General features: G+C 37.3%; 1 protein-coding gene across 1 annotated transcript; it reads left to right on the forward strand.

The window, feature by feature from the left end:
- The first annotated feature begins 9,545 nt into the window (after window positions 1-9,545).
- On the forward strand, window positions 9,546-10,100 carry LOC141718580 (uncharacterized). Its single transcript, XM_074520959.1, has 2 exons — window positions 9,546-9,768; window positions 9,838-10,100. The coding sequence occupies exons 1-2, from the start codon at window positions 9,546-9,548 to the stop codon at window positions 10,098-10,100; spliced, it is 486 nt and encodes a 161-aa protein (XP_074377060.1).
- Window positions 10,101-22,794: the final 12,694 nt, after the last annotated feature.

Raw genomic sequence — 22,794 nt, forward strand, 5'->3', positions numbered from 1 at the left:
CCCTTATTGATGTGACCTTATAGTCCCACTTTTCAGGGAGTGCAAGTAGAAACTTCAAGTTTGAGTCCTCTAAATCATATTCCTTGTCGATAAGAGATAAGTCATTCAATAACTTTTGAAATATGTCATAGATCTCAGTTAATGACTCATTATCTCTTGAGTCAAAGTGCTCATATTCTTGAGTAAGTACAGTTCTTCTGTTCTTCTTGATAGAAGTGGTACCTTGACACTCTACTTCTAAAGCATCCCAAATTTCCTTTGTTGTTTTACATCCAATTACCCTATTGGACATAACACTATCAAGACTCTTATGCAAGATATGTATGACTTTTACATCCTTCATAATAGATGAAAGATCTTCAGGAGTATAGTCCTTCTTGTCTTTATCAACCATCTTTTATGATTTTCCTGCAATAGCAACAGCTACCTTCATTGGTCTATGAGGACCATCATAAATCATGCTCAGGTTTTCAGGATCTGTTGCTTCCAAGCACATGGCCATCCTAACTTTCCAGATTGGATATTCATGTATCTTTAGGATTGGAACCCTGATGGCTTCATACCTACTCATATTACTGCAAATCTGTGAAGTGGCTAGGGGTGGTGGTGGATTCTGTGGTGCTTATTGGTCTTCTATTAAAAATTGATTTTCATATCTTAAACTCTTTGTATGTCAACAACAATCTCTGATACCAATTGTTAGGTCCGTAATCAATTGTAGAGGGGGGGGGGGTGAATACAGTTTATGCAAACAATTCGATAAAGATTTAACAGAATCAATAGTTTTTATATTAGCAGATAAAAACTGATTACAAAAGTACTCTCTCAAAGGATAAACAATTATCCTCGAGAGCTGCTAGGTTATACGAATAATATATCAATGTACGTAACACATAAAGTGTAAACCTAATCTATGCTTATATAGTGCATATTTACACAATCAATAAGAAATCATATTCTATTACAATAAGGAAACCTAATACATATCCGTGTATAATTGCTTCTGAGATAAATTCCTTCACTGCCTTGTATTTCTTCTTTCCTTTTCCTTCTTGAATATCTACTGATGTGACTAAATCCTGATGATATCAAATGTTGATCATCGAGTACTGATGAACAAGTACTGATGACTTCACCTTCAGTAAATCCTAATATTAAGTCCTGATAACTTATCTCCTGATATCATCAATTATATCTAACACACCATTCACTAAAGAGATAATGAATTCTCACATCTCGAGAAAAATCAAGATGCCTACCATCAAAGCATATGATGGTACCGGTGACCCGACTAATCATATCAAGATGTTCTCTAATGCCTTGTTGCTACAGCCCGTGAATGATGCTATTAAGTGTCAGGCCTTTCCTTAAACCCTGTTAGGTATGGCTCAAAGGTGGTATAACCATATGCCCCCGAACTCGATTGGATCTTTTAAGGATTTTAGCCAAGCTTTCATCAAGCAGTTTATTAATGGAAGAATACACGAGAAGAGTTCGGCTTCTCTCATGGGCTTAGTCTAAGGAGCGAAGGAGTCCCTTAGAGACTACCTGAACTGATTCACGAAGGAGGCCCTGAAGGTCCCAGATCTTGACGACAAGGTAGCTATGATAGCCCTACAGCAAGGGTCTAGAGATGAGTTCTTTAAGATGTCCCTGGCCAAAAACCCTCCTGAAAGCATGCTGCAGCTCCAGTATAGGGCCGAAAAGTATATCAAGGTGGATGAGATTATGAAGAAGACGGTGGTAAATAATGAGCCCGCATGCAACAAGATGCATGAGACAGATTAGAAGTATGATACCAAGGACAAGTATCCTCGAACTGGAAAAAGATCAGACTCCACTTCTAAGAAGAATAAAACACCAAGGTTCACTGAATGTACAAGGTTGAACACTACAAGGAGCCAAATCCTTATGGAAATTGAGAAGGACAAAGGGTCCAAATGGCCGAAGCCACTAAGGGGAGACCCCGAGCAAAGAGACAAGGGTCGATACTATAGGTACCATAAAAATGTTGGTCATGATACAGATGATTGTAGGCAACTCAAGGATGAGATTGAGTATTTGATCTGAATAGGAAAGTTCGGACGCTTCTCCAAGGGTGAAGAGGCTCGAGGCCAAAAAAGAGATAATGACCGAAGAGATGATGATCGAACAGGTAACGATAGGGATTGTAACCCACACCCCCGAGGGCCAGTAATCAACATGATCTCAGGAGGTTTCACAACAACTTGGACTACAAGGAACTTTCTAAAAGCTTATGTGAGAGAGGTTATGAGTATAGTCGGGGAATCATCTAAGCGTTCTAGGTCAGAGATGATGCTTGAGTTCGGTGACCCAGACCTTCACTACAAGAAAAAAGTCCATAGACATCACTTTTTGGCCGATGTCTATGCTGTTTCCCAACCGATGTTGATGTCGGTGATGTCTATTCTAGACATCGGTGAATACCCGATGTCTATACTCGATTAGACATCGATTTTAGTTAAAAAACAGATGTCTATGTGTTGATTATTTACATAAAATGCTATAAGTAAATTATTTAATAACTAAATTACACCTAATTAAACATGTTAAACATATCATGAGCTATGTTTTTTGTCACAAAAACATCGATTTTAGTGAAATATACTGATGTCTATGTGATGATTTTTTACAAAAAATGCTATAACAAAATTATTTAATAACTAAATTACACCTATTAAAACATATTAAACATATATTGAGCTATGTTTTTTGTCACAAAAACATCGATAATTTTGACAGAGGTGATGTAAAATGACATATCAAACATCTCTTTCTTTAATGAAAGGTGATGTCTAATTTAGCGTATAGACATCAGTGTTTTCTAGAATGAAGTGATCTCTATGTATCATTTAGACTTGAACATGTTAGTCTTTAACATCAGTTGTTTGTCTGAAACTGATGTACATTGTATTTTTTTGACATCAGTTTTGTTTGGTTAAAAGTGATGTTTATAATGTTACTTGACATCAGTTTAATCTTAAACAAAGTGATTTCTATATTTCATTTAAACTTGAACTTGGATTTCTTTGACATCAGTTTTTTACCTTAAAGTGATGTACATTATCTTTTTTGACATCAGCTTTTCTTAATTGAAAGTGATGTGTAAGAAATTTATAGACCAAATTGTGTAAAGTTTTACATCACTAATTGTGTAATTGTTGTCTGAGAACGTCAACCAAAATAGTAAAACATATGATCTGAAATCTAAACTATTACATTCTCCAGAAACCAACTGAAGACATTCAGTCTGATGAAAATTGTAAGATAGTTTTTTTACTATCCCGTTTTGAACACTCTTCAAAATCTGAGACATAAATCCTCTCTACACAAGACAGCAAGGGCCCATATAAGTTCCCATTATTTAGATATCTCAACAACTGCAGAGGACAAGATGAGAAAGCCGCTTTATCCCAAGCAAGCAAATACGATCCTCCACTTACTGGACAGATGCCATGTGCACGATCAAATCAACCACATGGGTGCTGCATTAACCACCCAAAAAGATATATGTAAAAGAATTTAACAGTCAATTTAGACGTATTTCAAGTTGTGCATACTGGGTCAACTTATTTGTTACTAAGTGTTGATTACTTATGAGTTTCTATTTACTTGTGTCGGAGTGCATTTTCAGAAGCATTAGAGGAAGAAGTGAGAGAAATCATTAATAACATGTCCTATAACAACTCAAGAAACTTTGCTGCACTTCCAAACAAAGTCAAACAACAACATTCAGACATAAAAAATTAATATTATTCCAACGTTTAGACAATTATTTACCTAGGTAGCATGAGTTTCTTAGCAAGTGCAGGCTCTCATTATTGTTTTGATCAACAAGATTATCGTTTATACTATTTGAGTTTCAGGACCAGCAGGTGAACTACAAGGTCAAATATGATTATTAACTGCAGACTATGAATTCCTGGGTTGAAATAACATAGATTATTAAAAAGAGCACAACATAATCGCCTCTCAAGTTAAAAGGTGAGGTGGAACTTGTCATCAAAATTGATGACCTAGTCAACCACCTGTTTATAACTGGAGTAGATTTAGAACAATGATTTCTGGCTGTTAGGAATTCTGTTGTTCTCACGATAAACATACCCCAGTTGTAGACAAAAACGTTCGGAACAAGAGATCAGTATTTCAACCCCTGCTTAACAAAAAACTTCAAACCACAGAGTATTGCTTCAAGCCATTGATTTATATAATGATTTTGTGCATGCAAGAGATAAAAGAAACAGAAAGTTCATCTCCAGATATGGCAATTTCAAGATTGAACAAAATTATTTATCAGTGCCACAATTTGGAATGCATTTATAGAAAATTTGATAACATCGGACATACATTGAATATTTTCTATATAGAAAATATGCAGTTTCTAACATTGGAGTCCAGTTCTATCACTATCAACTATCAAGAAACAAGACACCTGCTAAACTGAAAGTTTACAACATAATTTAAATTATGATAAAGAGTGGATGCAAATAGCAAATTTTTTTAAGAATTAATGGTTGTATTCCAGATGTTATCTTTGCCAAACAAAGGGAGCTCACAATACAATTCAATTACCAGAAGTCACACTTTCTGCAACAACTAATTGTCATATCTCTTTAACACTTAAAATTGATGCAATTGTAGATAAAAACAATTAAGAACTATCTAGCTGAACAAAAACTGTAGAACATTTCCAGTAGGATATGTATTAATGATACTAATAAAGAAATTATGAAGTATCTATCTTACTGCATCAAATTCAAGGCATGGAATCCATCCTTTTTTCATCATGTAATCAATTTCCCTAGCGATTGAATCATCGGTGACAGGTGGAAGGTAGGAGAGAGTCTCAAACTTCTTGTTATCAATCGGATGCCAAGTCTGTTTACACACAAACGAGAGCCAACTATAAGTAGTACAAAAGGTGGTAATATAAGCAGCTTAAAAAAATTAAAAACAAAAATACAAGTTCCGATCAAAGTACCTTCATACAGTGAGTTTTAGATCCATTCGAAACAGTCTTCCTGTTCCACGCAACCGAATCCTTCATCTGAAACATCTTTGGCGGGCTAGGTTTTAAGCCAACATAGGAGGATCCAGCCACCGGAGCCGAAAAGCTTGCAGCAGACATAATTGATTTATTACCAAACTGATCTAGAGCACAACTGGAAACACAAAACTAGAGACTAGCACAAGAAGTGATTCTATTGATTTCATTTACGCGATATGTATTGTGCATTTTCACCCAAAAAAACAGGATACTGCTCCAACCCAACTTGGGTTACCCAAGTACCATAAAAACCAAAGTGGTCCCAGCACCTGAAATAGCTAGTCAACCCACATCAAGAAGAGCTTGTTTCCATCCAAATCGATATTGCGCCAAGGTCCCTGCATTAGAAACAGTGCTAATATGAGTATCTGCTGCGGGTTGCAAAGCTTGATCTTTTGCAAAATTGATGACTTCGGATTCCCGTATACATTAATATACATTATGGCTAAAACTCAATTAACAAGACTATTACCCATCCCCTAAGAATTTTGCCAACATTACTAAAAAGGAAGCCTGGATTTGAATTAAATAAGTTACCTCCTGCTGGTTGACCAGTTGAAACTGGTGGGGTTTGATCCTGCCATCGGAAACAAGATGTTTTCATGATTAAGAATAGTAAAATTACTTATCTGAACTGTTGATGATAAAAGCTGAGAGATATATTTAAAAATGGACTCTATAAGGTGTGTAAATGAAGAAGAAGAATACAGGCCTTCATCTATCTCCTCCTTTGTAAGGCCCTTCTTCTCAGAGAGGAATGTCTGTACAAGACAGGAAATCCCTTAATTTTTAGATGTAAAAGAAATTTGACAGCATTCTCCATTTGATCGTCCCGAATTGGTTCTGAGTTCACAAACACAGATAAAACCTTGGTATCTTGATGGACCTTGTAAACTCCAAGACTGTTATTAACAGAGTAGCAATGCTTAGATCAACAAGTCCCTAACTAGAAAGAATCATATCAGCAAATCAATCAGTGGTCACATATTTCATATTGTGACTCGAACAGGTTACACTATTTCATGTACTCGGTCTTTCTTTAACAAAAGAAAACATACCTAAAGAGAACCCGTTCTTCGATGATTCTGTGAGTGCAGCGTCAACAATCTGTTTGAGACGTATCAGCTTAGACCCTCGCATGACAACATTGCAAGTTATCAGTGCCTTTGGTTTACAATCACTTATTCTTTGGGCAACAGATTCAGCAGAGAATCCAGCAAAAACAACCTGGAAAAAATCAAACTTGCAGTACTTGGATAAATGCTTGTTCAAAGGCATCACAGATTGTAAGCACCAGAAGTCTAGTAACAAAAGACAGGGGTGTTTTTATCATACCGAGTGGACTGCACCGATTCGAGATACTAAAATAGTTAAGATACTAAAATGCCAGAACTAAATGCATAACATAAAGATAAAAAGCTAAATTTTCATGAAAATAGAATCTTAGCTTACACAGGCAAAGAACATGCAAAGAGAAGACAAATGAAACAATCAGGAACTTACCAAATGCCTTCTATAACTTTACCGAAAAAAGTCATTGACAACTGCCTTGCCATTCCTTGACTCAAGTCATAGACGTTCAAGCATACCTTATGACCTTCCTGAATCCAATAAGCAACTATAATTAAATGCTGAACATGTACAAATTAGTGACAACAATTTGTTAACAAAAACATACAGGGAAATTCATACAATTAGATATCCAACACAGTTCCCCTTGACATAATTAGCTATATACCACTGATATAAAAAAAATACTAGTAAACTATTAGTTATTTTAAAAAAAAATATATATACTGGAATTAGCTACCAACATGCTCATTATCACAAGAAAGAATTGAATACCATGTAATCAGTGGACATGAAAGGATCGTTAACTGTACATAATTTACAAAAATTAAAAAAACAAACAAAAATACAAATGAACAACCAAAAACACCCAAATTACCTAAAGTTTTAAATCTTTTTCTCAGATTAGGTCATGTATACAACAAGAAGAAAAGTATAAGCAACAAGTTTAGATACTAAATTAATAAAAAAATAAGGGTATCGAATTAGATAAAACCCCAATTTACAAAATTAGGGTTTTGAATTCAAAAATCCTCAACTTTTAAAACTGGTGTTCATGCAGAGAAGACCAGTTCGATTCAAGTAGATACACCACTTACCGAAGTAAATAGGTTAATTGAAATAGGCTTAACGGAGAGATTAAGAGCGGAGAGAGGTTCAGAGAGAGAGAGAGAGGTTCCAGTGAGAGAGAGAGAGAGAGAGAGAGAGAGAGAGAGAGAGATTGTGATGGTGAGATGATGGCCGGAGTTCAGAGAGATTGTGAGGGGAGAGAGGTTCGATCGAGAGAGAGAGAGTTGAGAGAGAGAGAGAGGTTTGATTTTGTTGTGTCTAAAGATTGATTTGGGGGGAACCAAAATTTGGTTAAGGGGGGAGAATTTTGAGATTGGGGGGAATGTAGAACTAAAAACTGAATGAAAATTTCACTAACGGGGGAAAGAAAAGGTGGGCGCGAATTTATTTATTTTTGGTGAATTTTAGACATTGGTTTAATTATAACCGATGTCTACAAAGAACAAAGACATCATAAAAATACGGGGTGATGTCAATACTTTTTTTAACATCAGTGGCAAAGTTAACCGATGTCTAATATGTGATGTCTATTGACATTATTCTTGTAGTGCTTGAAGATTTGAAATTTCCTCAGGACGATCCATTAGTCATCACTCCAATCATTGGAAAATTCCTGTCATGAGGGTCTTAGTTGAAACTAGAGCTTCCATGGATATTTTTTTCCATGCACATTTCTGAGGATGGGCTACAATGATTCCCAACTGACTCCATTCAACGCACCCATCTATAGGCATAATCAAGTGGAATGCCAAGTCGAAGGAGAAATACAACTTCCCGTGACTATTGGGGAAGAGCCCAGATAGGCCACGCAGATGTTAAACTTTCAGGTTATTAAGACATCCTCTACCTACAACGCTATCATAGGGAGAACATGCATCCATGCATTCAAAGCCGTGCACTCAACCTACCATATGGTGATGAAGTTCCTGACTAGGAACAGTGTTGGAGAGGAAAAAGGAGATCAGAAAATGACCCGCAGTTGCCATGTTGCAGCACTTAGGCCCGATGGAACTGAGGTACAGGTCCTCCCCATAGAAGACATTGATATCCATGATAATGAAGAACTTCGAGGGAAGCCAACAGAGGACTTAGTCCCAATTCGCCTAAACTCATTAGAACCAGAGAAGGTCATATATATTGGAGCATTTTTGGACAAGCCCCTGAAGGGCCAATTGACAACTTTCCTACAAAAGAACAGTGATGTGTTTTCTTGGACGACAGCTGATATGCTTGGGATTGACCCGAACCTTATAACTCATAAGTTTAACGTTAATCCAACTCAGAAATCCGTGAAACAGAAGAAGAGAACCTATGCCCCTGACAGGCTGGAAGCCATTAAATAGGAAGTTGAGAAGCTCCTAGAAGCTGGATTCATTGAGGATGTGCAATTCCATGAGTGGTTGGCCAACCCCGTAATGGTCAAAAAGGCTAATAGGAAGTGGAGAATGTGCATAGACTTCACTAACTTAAATGATGCTTATCATAAGGACTGCTACCTCATACTAAGTATTGATACCCTGATCGATGCCACCGCTGGACACGAGATAGAGAGTTTCATGGATGATTTCAGAGATTATAATCAGATCAAAATGCACAAAAATGACACCTCCAAGGTATCTTTCATAACTGACTTTGGTGTCTTTTGTTATCCTGTTATGGCTTTTGGACTTAAGAATGCAGGAGCTACCTACCAAAGGTTGATAAATAAGATATTTGACCATCTAATTGGGAAGACTTGGAAGGTCTACATTGATGACATGTTAGTCAAAAACCTAGAAAAGGCCGATCATATCTATCACCTCAGAGAGGCATTCAAAGTGCTGAGGCACCACAAGATGATGTTAAACCCCACCAAGTTTGCTTTTAGTGTTGGGTCTGGAAATTTTTTGGTTCACATGGTCTCGAAGAGGGGAATCGAGGCCAACCCCGACAAGATCAAATCCATCCTGGACATGGAGCCACCATGCTCCATCAAGGACGTTCAGAAGTTGACTGGATGAATCACGGCTCTTGGGAGGTTCATCTCCAAGTCCGGAGACAAGTTCCTGCCTTTTTTCAAAACCTTGAAGAAGGTGAAGAATTTCAAGTGGACAGCTGAGAGCCAGAGGCCTTCGAGCAGCTGAAGAAGTACATGACTAAATCCCCATTACTGGCCTAACCAAGTTTGGAGGACATCCTTTACAGAAGGCTAAAACTCTAGAAGGCTGTCTACTATGTGATCAAGGTACTCCATGGTACAAAGTTGATCTATTCTTCCACTGAGAAGTTTACGCTTTCCCTAGTCACAGTCTAGAGAAAGTTGAGACCATACTTCCAGGCCCACAAGATTGAAGTCTTGATGGACCAACCATTAAGAAACATTCTTCATAGCCCGAAGGCAAGTGGAAGGCTCATCAAGTGGGCGATTGAGTTCGGCAAATTTGACATCAAGTACAAGCCTCGAACAGCCATCAAGGCTCAGGCCTTAGCATACTTCATGGTCAAACGCACCATTAGCGACCAAGAAGTCGGGGGGCAAGAGATAGTAACCCCGGAAGGAGAAGAGAAAGAGAAAGATGAAGGTACGACTCTGAAAGAGTATTGAGTTCTCCATTTTGACGAAGCGTCCAAAACAAAATCTAGCGGTACAGGTCTAGTCTTGCAAAGCCCCGAAGGATTCATGATTGAGTATGCTTTGAAGTTGGACTTCTCGACAACGAACAACGAAGCAGAATATGAAGCTTTGATAGCCGGCTTAGGCTTGGCTAGAGCTGTGAGGGCCAAAATCTTTAAGATCTGTGGAGATTCGAGACTTGTTGTTGCTCAATTCAATGGAGAGTTTGAGGCCAAGGATGATACAATGGCCAAGTACCTGAGAGTTTTAAAAGGAATACTAACTCAATTTGATGAATGATACGCTGAACATGTTCTGAGAAAGGAGAACACCACGGTCGATGCCCTATCTAAGTTCACCTCATCTGAAATCGAGAACTACCCAAGAAGTATCTACTTACAGGTCATGAAGACCCCTACTATACATGTCATAAATTTGATAGCATCGATTGGCTTGGAAGGTTGCTGGTTATATCCAATCAAAACTCACCTTGAAACCGTATGGCTCTCCGACGATGCCCAGGAGGCACATAAGTTGTCGGTAAGAGCATTGAGGTATTCGTTGATTGAATGCCTTCGGTATAAAAGGTCTTTTGTTATTTTGTACTTGAAGTGCTTGAGACCTCTTGTAGCAGATGAGGCGCTTAAAGAAGCCCATGAGGGGATTTATGGACAACACTTGGGGGGAGGGCCCTTGCTCACAAGATAACTCGATTGGGGTTTTACTGGCCAACGATGTTAGACAGTGCAAAGGCTTATGTAAAGAAATGCGATATATGCCAGAGGCATGCTCCGATAGTACGACATCCCCTAGAGAGGCTTACATCCATCATCACACCCATCCTTTTTGTAATATGGGGAATGCATATACTTGGTCCATTTCCTATGGCATCGGGATATGGGAAGTTCATTGTAGTAGCCATGGACTACTTCACAAAGTGGATTGAGGCTAAGGTACTAGCCAAGATAACCACCAAGCAATTTACCTAGTTCTTCTGGGAAAATGTGATATGCCCATTTGGTATCTCACGCATCCTTATCACGGATAATGGGCGATAATTTGATAATACAGAGTTTAGAGAAAATTGCACACCCACAAGCAAACAGGCAGGAATAAGTTGCTAATAGAATCATCCTTGATGGACTCAAGAAAATGGTTGAGCGCTCGAGAACACGTGGGTGAATGAACTGCTACCTATACTATGGGCATATCGTACCACCTGCAAAGTGATGACTGAAGCTACCCCATTCATGCTGGCTTACGGAGCCAAAGATGTGGTATCTCTAGAAATCACCCATGGATCACCAAGGGTCAAGACTTATGAATCAGAAACTAATGAAGAAGGCATGAGGCTCGCTATCGATCTCATTGACGAGGTCAGAGATGAGGCCAATACCCGCAATGGAGAGCATCAATGAAGAGCCTCCCTCTATTACAATAGAAGGGTTAAGGAAAGGTTCTTTCAGTAAGAAGACTTAGACTTAAGCAAGATTGAGGCATCGGGAGTCGGGGAGAAAGGAAAGCTAGCCCCCAAGTGGGAAAGGCCGTATAAGGTCAAGAAGATATCAGGACAAGGATCCTACAAGTTAGAGACCTTGAGCGATGATGAAGTGCCACGCACTTGGCACACTTCAAACCTGGAGGTATATTATGTTTAGGATATTCATAACATGTTCCTAGTACTTAGTAATATACATATGAATAAGGTCGATGAAACCATCCTATGTAAGGATTAAACCAAGTTTTCAAAGATATAATCTATGCAAGTTTGTCTTTTATCATATTGTCTACCAATTTATTTAAGTACGTGCATCTAAAGAATGCAAGTCCCGAATGACCAAATGCCGGAAATAAAAGATAAGTATCAAATCAAATGATATGCATAAATAAAGATCCCGAAGGATCACGAATTAGTCCCGAAGGATCACGAATTAGTCCCAAAGGATAGTTAGGTTACAAGCCAAGATAGTTCAAATAAACAAGTTCTCAATAAAAAGCCACATATGGCACTTAAAGCCATGCAAGACTATCACAATTACTCCTCAGAAAAATCCTCCTCCTCATCATTCCCCTCTCGTTGGGCGGCCTCATCCTCCTCTTCTTTATCATTTTCATCCGCACCAGCCTTGGATGAAGAGCTACTTCCTGGGACCGGCTCCCGGATCTTTCCATAGAGAGCCGATTTGGAGCTAGGGCTACCTGAAAGAGCATTACCCTTGGAACCAGAACCCCCGCGGCTGGAACTAGAAATAGACTGTTGGCGGGAAGCCTTGGGTACAGACCCGAAGGCCTGTCTGGATGGATCCATAATGGGAACCTCCAAAGGAGAGGTGAAGAGGCTAGGTTTGACCATATCTGTGTATAGGCTATGAACGTCCTTAACGCCCCTTTGCCATCCTATGGCCAGGTTCATGGAACGCATCTTGTCTTCATGATCATCCATAATCTGGAGGAATTCCTTAGGCCCATGCTACTCATTCACCCATTTTCTCAACTCTATCTTTCTTCTCTTCATTTACTTGAAGTGTTTTTTCTCTGGAACAACAACCTTGTCTTCCACCTGGTGTGCCTTGGCCTCATATTTATCCGAGGAGATCTGTATATTATTCATGGAGGTTTGTAATGCAGCATAGTCGCTCCTCATATTGATACTCTATGTAGAGGAGGCTGCGAAGTAGGCATTGGCCTGACAAAGAAAACAGAATGAGAAGTCATAAAAAGGCTAACTCCACGGAAAGTTAAGGGCTAAGATAATAAGACCGACTAAGATTCAAGAGGGCCGAGTCCCCAACACATAGAGTCCCGACCGACCAGGACCTTCTCAAAAGAGTGATCCTGGACGACCAAAACCAGGAAGAGCCGAGTAGGCCACATGAAGGGCTTAAGGCCGACCAGGACCTCTTGAAAGATTGTTCCCGAGCCCCCTAGAGGATTTCAGTGGCCCTCCTATGAAATTTTATGAAAATCCTAAAGAAAGTATACTTGAACGATAGTTTTTACAATTTAAGATGTACCTGGTACAAGGCATGTTTCGTTAACATATTTGCCTCTAGTAACTTCTCACCCGAGGAGATGTGAAGCAGGTCAGGGGGAGTAATACAGTTCCTGGACCACTCAAGAGCCAGGGCCTAACTCCCAAACACTGATTCGTTGGTAGTTATGCCCCATGAAGGTTTATATGGGATTTTCACATTTCCGTCAAAATCATTGACCCTCTTCTTTCCAGAGCCGGAGGCCTCAAGAAATTCTAGGACCTTGGGAATGCGGTTAACTTGCTTGGCTGCTTCCCTGGATATCCTTCCGGTAATCAAGTTGCTCTTATCAGTCATTGCATCCAGAGCCTCAACAGCTGAAACAAAACAAAATAAAAGAAAATGGATATAAGGACAAACTTGAACAAAGTTGAGATAGAATAAAAAATAAATACCCTCTCTAGAGAGGCTGCTAATTCCAGCCTCAATGAGCTTGGTCTCCGTGACAAACTCCCAATAAGGGGTTCTTCTATCATCGTCAATAAGGCAATCACGGCCATAAAGCTTTGCATCTGTAAGATGGAGAATGTAATGAGCACTTTCTACGGGACAACTAAAATCGCGTCTGAAGTACACCCCCAATCTCCCTCGTTCCATTCCAGGCCTACAAACTTCTTGTTCCAATGATGAATAGAGTCATGAAGAGAATGTGTGTTCACAATATGAGGAACACAGGGCTTGTGTATGTTATGACGCGGGTCAAATCCTGAGCCTTTTTTGAAAACCAGGTCAAGTCCCAATTACGAGTCCGAAATAAGCCGAAGTATACTGTCCCGAGTGCAGCCAACTTAGGTTACAACAAGCCCACCACAGGCCCCCAAAAGATCATGATTTGTTGGTGCACATAGTAGTAGTACTTTGCCTTATAAACTTAACAGAATTCCCAAATCTCCTCGATGTGGGAATGGGGTGTTACAAACTCCCCCACTTAAACTCCTGACATCCTCGTCAGGCCTAAACAGATAGCCCATAGGACCAAGATCGTACCTCTCTAGCCATTGTGGGATAACACAAGCTAGCTTCGTGTCCCCACCTCCGGACCTCTTGCCATTGTGGGATAATACCTGTTAGATATATTTGAGATGTCATGTCTAATATGATTCATATTTAGTTTTCAGATCTTTACAAATAGGTCATATCAGGACTTACTGAAATCAGGACTTACTGGAAGTCAGAACTTAATATCAGAACATCAGGTCATATCGGAACTTAAGTGCGGGAGGACTTTCATATAAGAAAGGAAGCTGATTTACAGTAGAAGATCGAGACTAAATAAAAGAAGATATGTATGGAAAGAATTAGAAGACTGGAAGACTTGTAGAAGATATCTGATTGATATATTTTGGGAGACAGAATTATATTCCATTTTAATTAGAAGTTATCTTGTAACTGTGTACTATATAAACACAGACTTTGGGTTTACACTATATGTGTTATCAATATCGAGAAGATTATACATTGTAACCTAGAATCTCTTAGTGATATTTGTTCATCACTGAGAGAGAACAGTTCCATTGTAACAGAGTTTATCATATTGAATATATCTGTTTACTGTTACTTGTGTTCAAAATCGATTTGATTGTATAAACACTATATTCAACCCCCTTCTACAGTGTTGTGTGACCTAACAATTGGTATCAGAGCCTATCTGTTAACACACATACAGTAAAGATCCAAACAATCATGTCTAAAGAAGCACAAACTCCAACCAAGCCCACAAAAACTGAAGAAACTCAAAAGACTCAAACCCACAGTCGATATGAGACTATTAGGTTTCCCATACTGAGACCTTCTGAGTATACATATGGAAAGTGAAGATGGCTATATTTTTAGAAGCTACAGATCCAGAATACCTTTACAGAATTAAAGAAGGACCACATAAGCCTACTAAGCTCTCTGTTGTAGTTGCTGATCAACCAGCAAAGACCATACCAAAGGAGAAATGTGAGTACACAGCTGAAGACATCTCATCTATTGCCAAGGATGCAAAGGTAAGGCATTTGCTGCATAGTGCCATTGATAATGTCATGTCAAACAGGGTAATACATTGCAAGACTGCAAAGGAGATATGGGAAGCTATGGGGACAAGATGCCAGGGAACTAATGCAATCAAGAAGAACAGGAGGACTATACTCACTAAAGAGTATGAGCACTTTGACTCAAAAACTGATGAGTCAGTAACTGACTTATATGACAGGTTTGTCAAACTCCTGAATGATCTGTCACTGGTGGACAAGGAATATGATCTTGAAGATTCAAATCTAAAATTCCTTTTAGCCATTCCTGAAAATTGGGATTTGAATTTTACTACCATAAGAGACAACTATGACCTTACTGAAACTACTCTTGATAAAATTTATGGTATGCTCAAGACTGATGAACTTGAGATGGATCAAAGGAGCAAGAAGCATGGAAGAAAGTCAAGGAAAATTGCTCTTAAGGCTGAGGAGGAATGTCCTAAAGTTGTTGCCTCAAAGAGGGGCAAAGGAAAGGCTCTGATCATAAAGTCTGATTCAGAGTCATCATATTCTGATAATGATGATTCAGAAACTGAAAGCTTATCTGAAATGGATGCTGATGAAGAGATGATGAAATTATGTGCTCTTATGGTAAAGGGTATCACAAAGATAGCTTACAGGAAATTCAGAAAAGGAAAGAAGTTTTCCAGGAAAGGTGTAAGTTCTAATAAGAAAGGGTTCAGAAAGTCTGAAGGCAAAGGTGCAAAGTCTGACAGAGGAGACAACTCAAATGTCAAATGCTACAATTATGGTGAAAGAGGCCACATATCTCCTGACTGCAAGAAAGGAAAAAGTGACAAAGGCAAGGCACTTGTCACAAAGAAGAAAAGCTAGACAGACACTTCAGATTCTGAAGATGAGGTGAACTTTGCCTTGATGGCAAATGCTGATAGCAGCCCTGAAACTGCTGAATTGAAGGTACCTCAAATAACTTATGCTTTTCATACTGATGATATTACTGAGTTGAGATTATATCTTAAAACCATATTTATTAGTTATAGAGATTAGACTTTAATATGTGAAAGATTAACATCTAAAAATTCTGCTTATAAAAAGAGAAATGATTATTTAGAAAAGGAGTTAGTTTGTGGCGCCCTCCAAACCCGGGTCAGAAGTTTGGGGTCCACACACACACACCTTATTTATAACCTGCTTATAATAATAATAAGGATAATAATAATATGCAGTGACCCTACTTACCAACTACCACGGATCGTAACAGGTTAAATTATGTACACAAGCCACACACACACACTTATATTACAAACGTGCAAATCCCAACTATTCAAACTAACAACTGAATATTCAACATCATTACAAACTTTACAAACTTAAACTATCCCAAAAGTTGTCAGCTAGCTTAACTCGATCAACCTGGACCCCTAGCTCTCACACTGGATTGGGAATCCTCTCTACCAACAGGTTCCTTCTTAACTGGAAAAGAACATAAACAACATCGTACAAATGAGCTAACTAGCTCACCGAGTCACATTGACAAGATTGAGAATAATGATCATTAAGTGAAAAGAGTTAAGGTATCAAGTGAACAATGATTAATGATTTAGAACTGGATATTATATTTTCATTTAAAAAAACCAAGGTTAGGCTGCTGATCAGTCACGCACTAACCCCGAGCAAGGTACACAGCTCTGCTCTAATTACTGGATCCAAGGCACACATTGGCCTAACCTGACCACCAATCTGGTCTGACCACGAATCCGGTCCACAATTTTATAAAATAATCCAATTCTATCATAATAACAGAATAAACAATGTAAAGCAATAAACATAATCATAAGCAATATTGGATGTCCAATAATGAGATGGTTTCAATCTTCACAAAGGAACAATATAGTAATTTCAAAGAATGGTTGTCAGGTGGTGAAAGAATTGGATAATAAAAGAATTAAAGTTTCAAGGTTATAAGGATTCTATCTTTTAATGCATAAGGTACAATGGTTTGAGTATATGAGCAATCTTGGTTCCGTCTTTGGTATTTAGTTTATATATATTTGTGGAGTAGTATTATATCTTTGTGGTTTGTATTTAGGTAATCAACAATCAATGGTTCAGAAAGAATAAGGTTTACGGCTCAAAGATCAATAATTGGAATCAAGGTTTAGGGTTCAGTACTTCAAAGCACTTGCAATATAAAACAGGATTATCAATTTTCTACAATATATCTCAAAAAAGTTCAGAACACTTGCCTGGTATTAGCTTGCTATACTTCACTAACTTCCAATCACAATCTCCTATTCCTCGACTACTTGCTTCCCTTTCCTACGCCTTGCCTCTTCTGCTCACATATCTTAAGTATCTATCGATACTCAACTCATATGATTTTATTCGGTATACACTTCTATCAACCCTTCGTTTTACCCGAATCCGACTAACGGATTGAAAGTTATACTAAAAAAAGTAAACATTGATCACATAGTCCGACAGTCAAACAAACAAGTTACATATAACATATAACGCGTCAAACAATCAATGAAATTTCATTTATAAGGAAGTCTCGGGTCATAAACAGTCTTTCGGGTATTTAATATGATTTTTAAAATATTTTTCGAAGTCAAAACGGGTCGTTGGATAAATTTTAAAGCAACAAAATATGGTTCGGTTGGCCAAATCTGGCTTCAAAATAATTTTATAATAATTATCGAGCCTTGAGAACAATTTAAAATAATATTTTAAAGCTCAAAACTATTTTCCGGAATTTTTAAATCAATAATAAATAACTAAATCTAATTAAATAATTAATTAAAATCAATTAATAATTAATTAAATCAATTAATCAATTAATTTTTGAATTAATTGACCAATTAACTAATTAATTATTAACTAAAATTAATTAACTAATTAATTCAGATTTATTTTTAAATTAAAAATAATTTTTGGAATTAAAATAATAATTTTTGGAATTTTTATTAATTAAAAATGAATTTTTATAATTAAAATAAATAGGATATATGATTTTTAAGTATTTTATAAACAGGAATCCTATTTTTGAAACTTCTGGAAACTACAGAGACTAAACTGTTTCTTCCCCAAAAGTCCAGGGGCCTGTTTGCAATTTTGCAAACCCACGTCTTCGACTCGTCGGAGTGTGGCCGGAGAACACGATTCCGGCTACCTCAGGCCATCAATCTCTCCAGAATCGAAGTACAGATCACCAGGAACATGTACATACAATCAAAACACATAACCCATTACAAGATTGGCCGGAAAATGGTCGGGAAATGGGGAACACCGACGAACTTTCAAAAGACAACTCCGTTCAAACGAGGAATCGTCTGATAGCATACTATACATGAATCGATTGCAAATTTCAAGGGGAACAAAACCCACTATCTCTCAAAATATGATAATCCCTAAATAAGAAACCCCCAAATTCAATCAAGAACATTCAAATGGATTATAAACCCTAATTTCTAATTCCAAAAATCAAACTCAATTTTGAACATGTTATTGAACTCCAAATCAGTCATATGACATATCAAAATCATCAGGAAGACAAGCTCTACAATATGCAAGCATCAAATCATTCAAACAATCAACCGAACAAAAATTCATATTTTTAATCAAAATAATTCAAAATTAAATAAAAATATATAAAATTAACCTTTGATTCTGCAGTTCTGAAACTTGGATAATCTGATAGTACTCCTCAAACCCTTCATTTTGATTACCAGAGCTTTCCAAACGGATATCAATAACACCTTGATTTTGCAGTTTGATTCTTGAAAGGTTTATATGAATATAAATATTTTCTCTGGAAAATTCTGTAAATACTGTTTGCAAATGATTTTCGGTATGAAATAAAATACGGTAAAGGCTATTTATAATTACGGAAAATTAGTATCCCGTTGGATCATTCCGAATATAAAATAGTACGTTTATTTATTAAAACAGATCCACACGTTACAGGTTTTCGGGATAATTATCCAAATCAGTACAATTTGTACTGCGGTCTTGGTCTCAGCGCCTGGTTACACGTATTACGAGGTGATAATTATAATAGTTTAATAAAAAGATCCCGTTTATCAAAAATACGAGTTTTATTGATTTACCAAAACGAATTTTGTATCGAAAATATTGCGTCGGGACCCGCACAGGACAAACCGTACGCTGGATCGAAAAAGTCGAAACATGGAAAATGCTCGGAATATTGCAATTAGGTTAGGAAGGAGTTCCCGGAAGAGTTTCGGGTTATAAAAATATAAAAACGGGTGAAGTCGGCTGGTTCCCGATTATATAAAATAGTTTATAATTACTCGGAAAAATAATTTATAAAATCCATATATTTCCTATAAAATCATAAATCAACATAAAAATAAATAGGAAGATATGAAAATTATCCATATTTTATTTTGGACATATAAAAATTAAAATACTCAATTTATATTATTTTTAAACATCCAAACACATATACCACTTAACAAATAATTCACAGAATATATACTGAACATGCATAATATTTATTTATTAGCAAAAATAATTACACGATATATCCAAGATATTACATAGTTGTTCTTCATCAAACTAAGAAAGAAAAAGATGATGCTTTATATGTTAGAGATGAAATGTTAAAATTGAGTGAATCTCTAAAAGCCGACTTAGAAAAGGAAAGAGAGATTATCAGAACTTGGACTAACTCTGGTAGAACAACTCAGAATTTATTAAGTAGTGGAAACTGGAAAGAGGGATTAGGTTATAGAGATGATAAAAGTGAAAAAGGAACTGAACAAATTGAGCCAATTGTTGTTAAACAGACTGCTAAGCCTAAGGTAAATCCTGTTAAGTTTGTAGCTAAAACTGTAAAGTCTGATTCTGAAAAGATGAAAGAGTTTGTGATAGAAGTTAAGGAGAAGTCAACTTCTGACAAATTAGAACATGATAAACCAGCTCAAGTAAATATAGGCTTAATGACACAGAAGCAGCTTAAGCATAAGCTGAAAGAGATTAGGAATGTCAACAAGGTAAAGGAAGCTATGAAAAATAGGAATGGAAAGGAAGGTGTGAATAAAAGCAATAACTATATGCCTGTTCCTAATGCTCCTAGAAAGAAATGCTATAACTGTGGAAACACTAACCATCTTGCTTCTTTTTGCAGGAAGAATAAGAATATAAATTCTTTACCTCCTAGATCAGGAGTTAAGAGTCATTCTGTTAGGTTTAAGCCACAAAATCCTTGTTTTCATTGTGGTATTTTATGACATTCCATTTATACTTGTAAGGAATATCATAGTTTATACTATGATTATTATCAAATAAAACCTTCTTTGAAAAAGTTACTTTAATTCCTTCTAGTGTAAAGTCTGAGGCAAAGTCTGATATAAGTTCTGATAAACAGAATGTTAGCATAAACTCTAAAATTAAATCCGTTGCAAATGCTAACAAACTTAAAAAAGGCCAAAGGATCCAAGCAAGTCTGGGTCCTTAAAACTAACCATTAGTGGTCTTTGTGATTGCAGGGCAACAGGAAAAACATCCTAATTCTGGACAGTGGATGTTCAGGACATATGACTGGAAATAAAGCCCTGCTATCAGACTTTGTGGAGAAAGCTGGCCCAGGAGTTTCTTATGGAGATAGCAACATGGGAAAAACTCTGGGATATGGAAATATCAATCTTGGGAATGTCATCATTGAAACAGTAGCTGTTGTCTCAGAACTTAAACACAATCTGCTAAGTGTGAGTCAAATCTGTGACAGAGGTTATCATGTGTATTTCTTTGAAGAACACTGTGAAGTTGTAAGAAATTCTACAGGAAAAGTGGTTCTGAAAGGTTACAGGCATGGTAACATTTATGAAGCTAGACTTTCAACAAGTTCTGATGGTTCTGCAATCTGTCTATTGAGTAGAGCATTAATTGAAGAAAGCTGGAATTTGCACAAAAGACTCTCTCATTTAAATTTCAACAACATAAATGAGCTAGTAAAGAAAGATCTTGTGAGAGGACTGCCAAAATCAGTATTTGCTCCTGATGGCCTTTGTGATTCATGTCAAAAGGCAAAACAAAGAAAATCTTCTTTCAAGAGCAAAACTGAATCCTCAATTCTTGAGCCTTATCACCTACTGCATGTTGATCTATTTGGTCCAGTCAATGTCATGTCTATTGCAAAGAAGAAATATGCTATGATTATAGTGGATGAGTTCACAAGATACACTTGGGTATATTTCTTGCACAATAAGAATGAAACTGCATCTACTCTAACTGATCATGTCAAACAGCTGGATAAACTGGTCAAAGATTCTGTTCAAATTTTAAGAAGTGATAATGGCACTGAGTTCAAGAATTCGATCATGGAAGAGTTCTGCAAAGAGTATGGAATCAAACATGAATTTTTTGCACCTGGAACTCCACAACAAAATGGAGTTGTAGAAAGAAAGAACAGGACTCTCATTGAAGCTGCACGAACTATGCTTGATAAAGCAAAGCTACCAACCAATTTTTGGGCTGAAGCTATGCATACTGCTTATTTTACACAAAATGCAACACTCATAAAGAAGCATGGAAAAACACCATATGAGATGGTGAAGAAAAAGAAGCCAAATCTGAAATACTTTCATGTATTTGGATGTAAGTGTTTTGTTCTTAAGACTCATCCTGAATAGCTGTCAAAATTTGATCTAAAAGATGATGAAGGAATTTTTGTTGGATATCCACTTTCCACAAAAGCCTTCAGAGTCTACAATTTAAGAATAAGGGTTGTCATGAAATCTATCAATGTATCTTTTGATGATAAGAAGATTACTGGACTTGAAGATTTCAATGATCATGATCAGCTGAGATTTGAAAATGAAGATTTAAACTCTGATACTGTAAATTCTGATGACTTAAACTCTGATCCTGTAAGTTCTGACGGGTTAAGTTCTGATGTCATTGAAACTGTGGTAACAACTCCAAAGGAAAATGCACTTGTCTAGGGGGAGCAAGCTAAAGATCCTACCACAACTCAAGACTCTCAAGAAGCATCAGAACCTATCACTGGCTCTTCAAGCTCTGATTCATCAAGTTCTGATGAGCCAAATTCTCATAATTCTGGAAACTCTGATTCCTCAAATCCTGAAGGATCTAATTCAAATTCTGAAGTCTCAGAGAGCATAACTACAGGGGGAGCATCAGAAAATGCTGATGGAGATAGCATGGATCATGGGGGAGGATCCAGTTCTAGAAATCAACTTCCATCTGCAAGGAAGTGGACCAAATCACAAACACCTGACTTAATAATTAGAGATCCTAAGTAGGTGTCAAAACTAGAACTGCAACATCAAATAAATGTCTCTATCATTCTTTTCTATCTCAGACTGAACCAAAGAAAGTGGAAGAAGCTCTTTAAGATGCTGATTGGGTGCAAGCATTACAGGAAGAGTTAAATGAATTTGAAAGAAATAAAGTCTGGACCCTAGTGCCAAGACCAAAGAACAGATCAGTTGTTGGCACAAAATGGGTGTTCAGAAACAAAACTGACAGTGATGGCATAATTACAAGGAATAAAGCAAGGCTGGTTGCTAAAGGCTACTCTCAACAGGAGAGTATTGATTATGATGAAACATTTGCACCAATTGCTAGATTGGAAGCCATAAGAATCTTTTTGGCTTATGCTGCTCACAAATGGATGTGAAAAGTGCTTTTCTCAATGGAGAATTGGAAGAAGACGTTTATGTGGAACAACCTCTAGGCTTTGTAGATTCAAAATTTCCAAATCATGTCTACAGGCTTGACAAAGCACTTTATGGCCTTAAGCAAGCTCTAAGAGCATGGTATGAGACTTTAGCTCAATTCCTTCTGGAAAGTGGATTTCACAGAGGTACAATTGATAAAACACTGTTCTACCTCAACCATGGAAAGGACTTATTTTTGGTACAGATATATGTTGATGATATCATATTTGGTTCTACAAATGTCAAACCCTGCGAAAGGTTTGCAAAGCTAATGCAG

Source organism: Apium graveolens, chromosome 4 (assembly GCF_009905375.1).
Source record: "Apium graveolens cultivar Ventura chromosome 4, ASM990537v1, whole genome shotgun sequence".
Classification (NCBI taxonomy): domain Eukaryota; kingdom Viridiplantae; phylum Streptophyta; class Magnoliopsida; order Apiales; family Apiaceae; genus Apium; species Apium graveolens.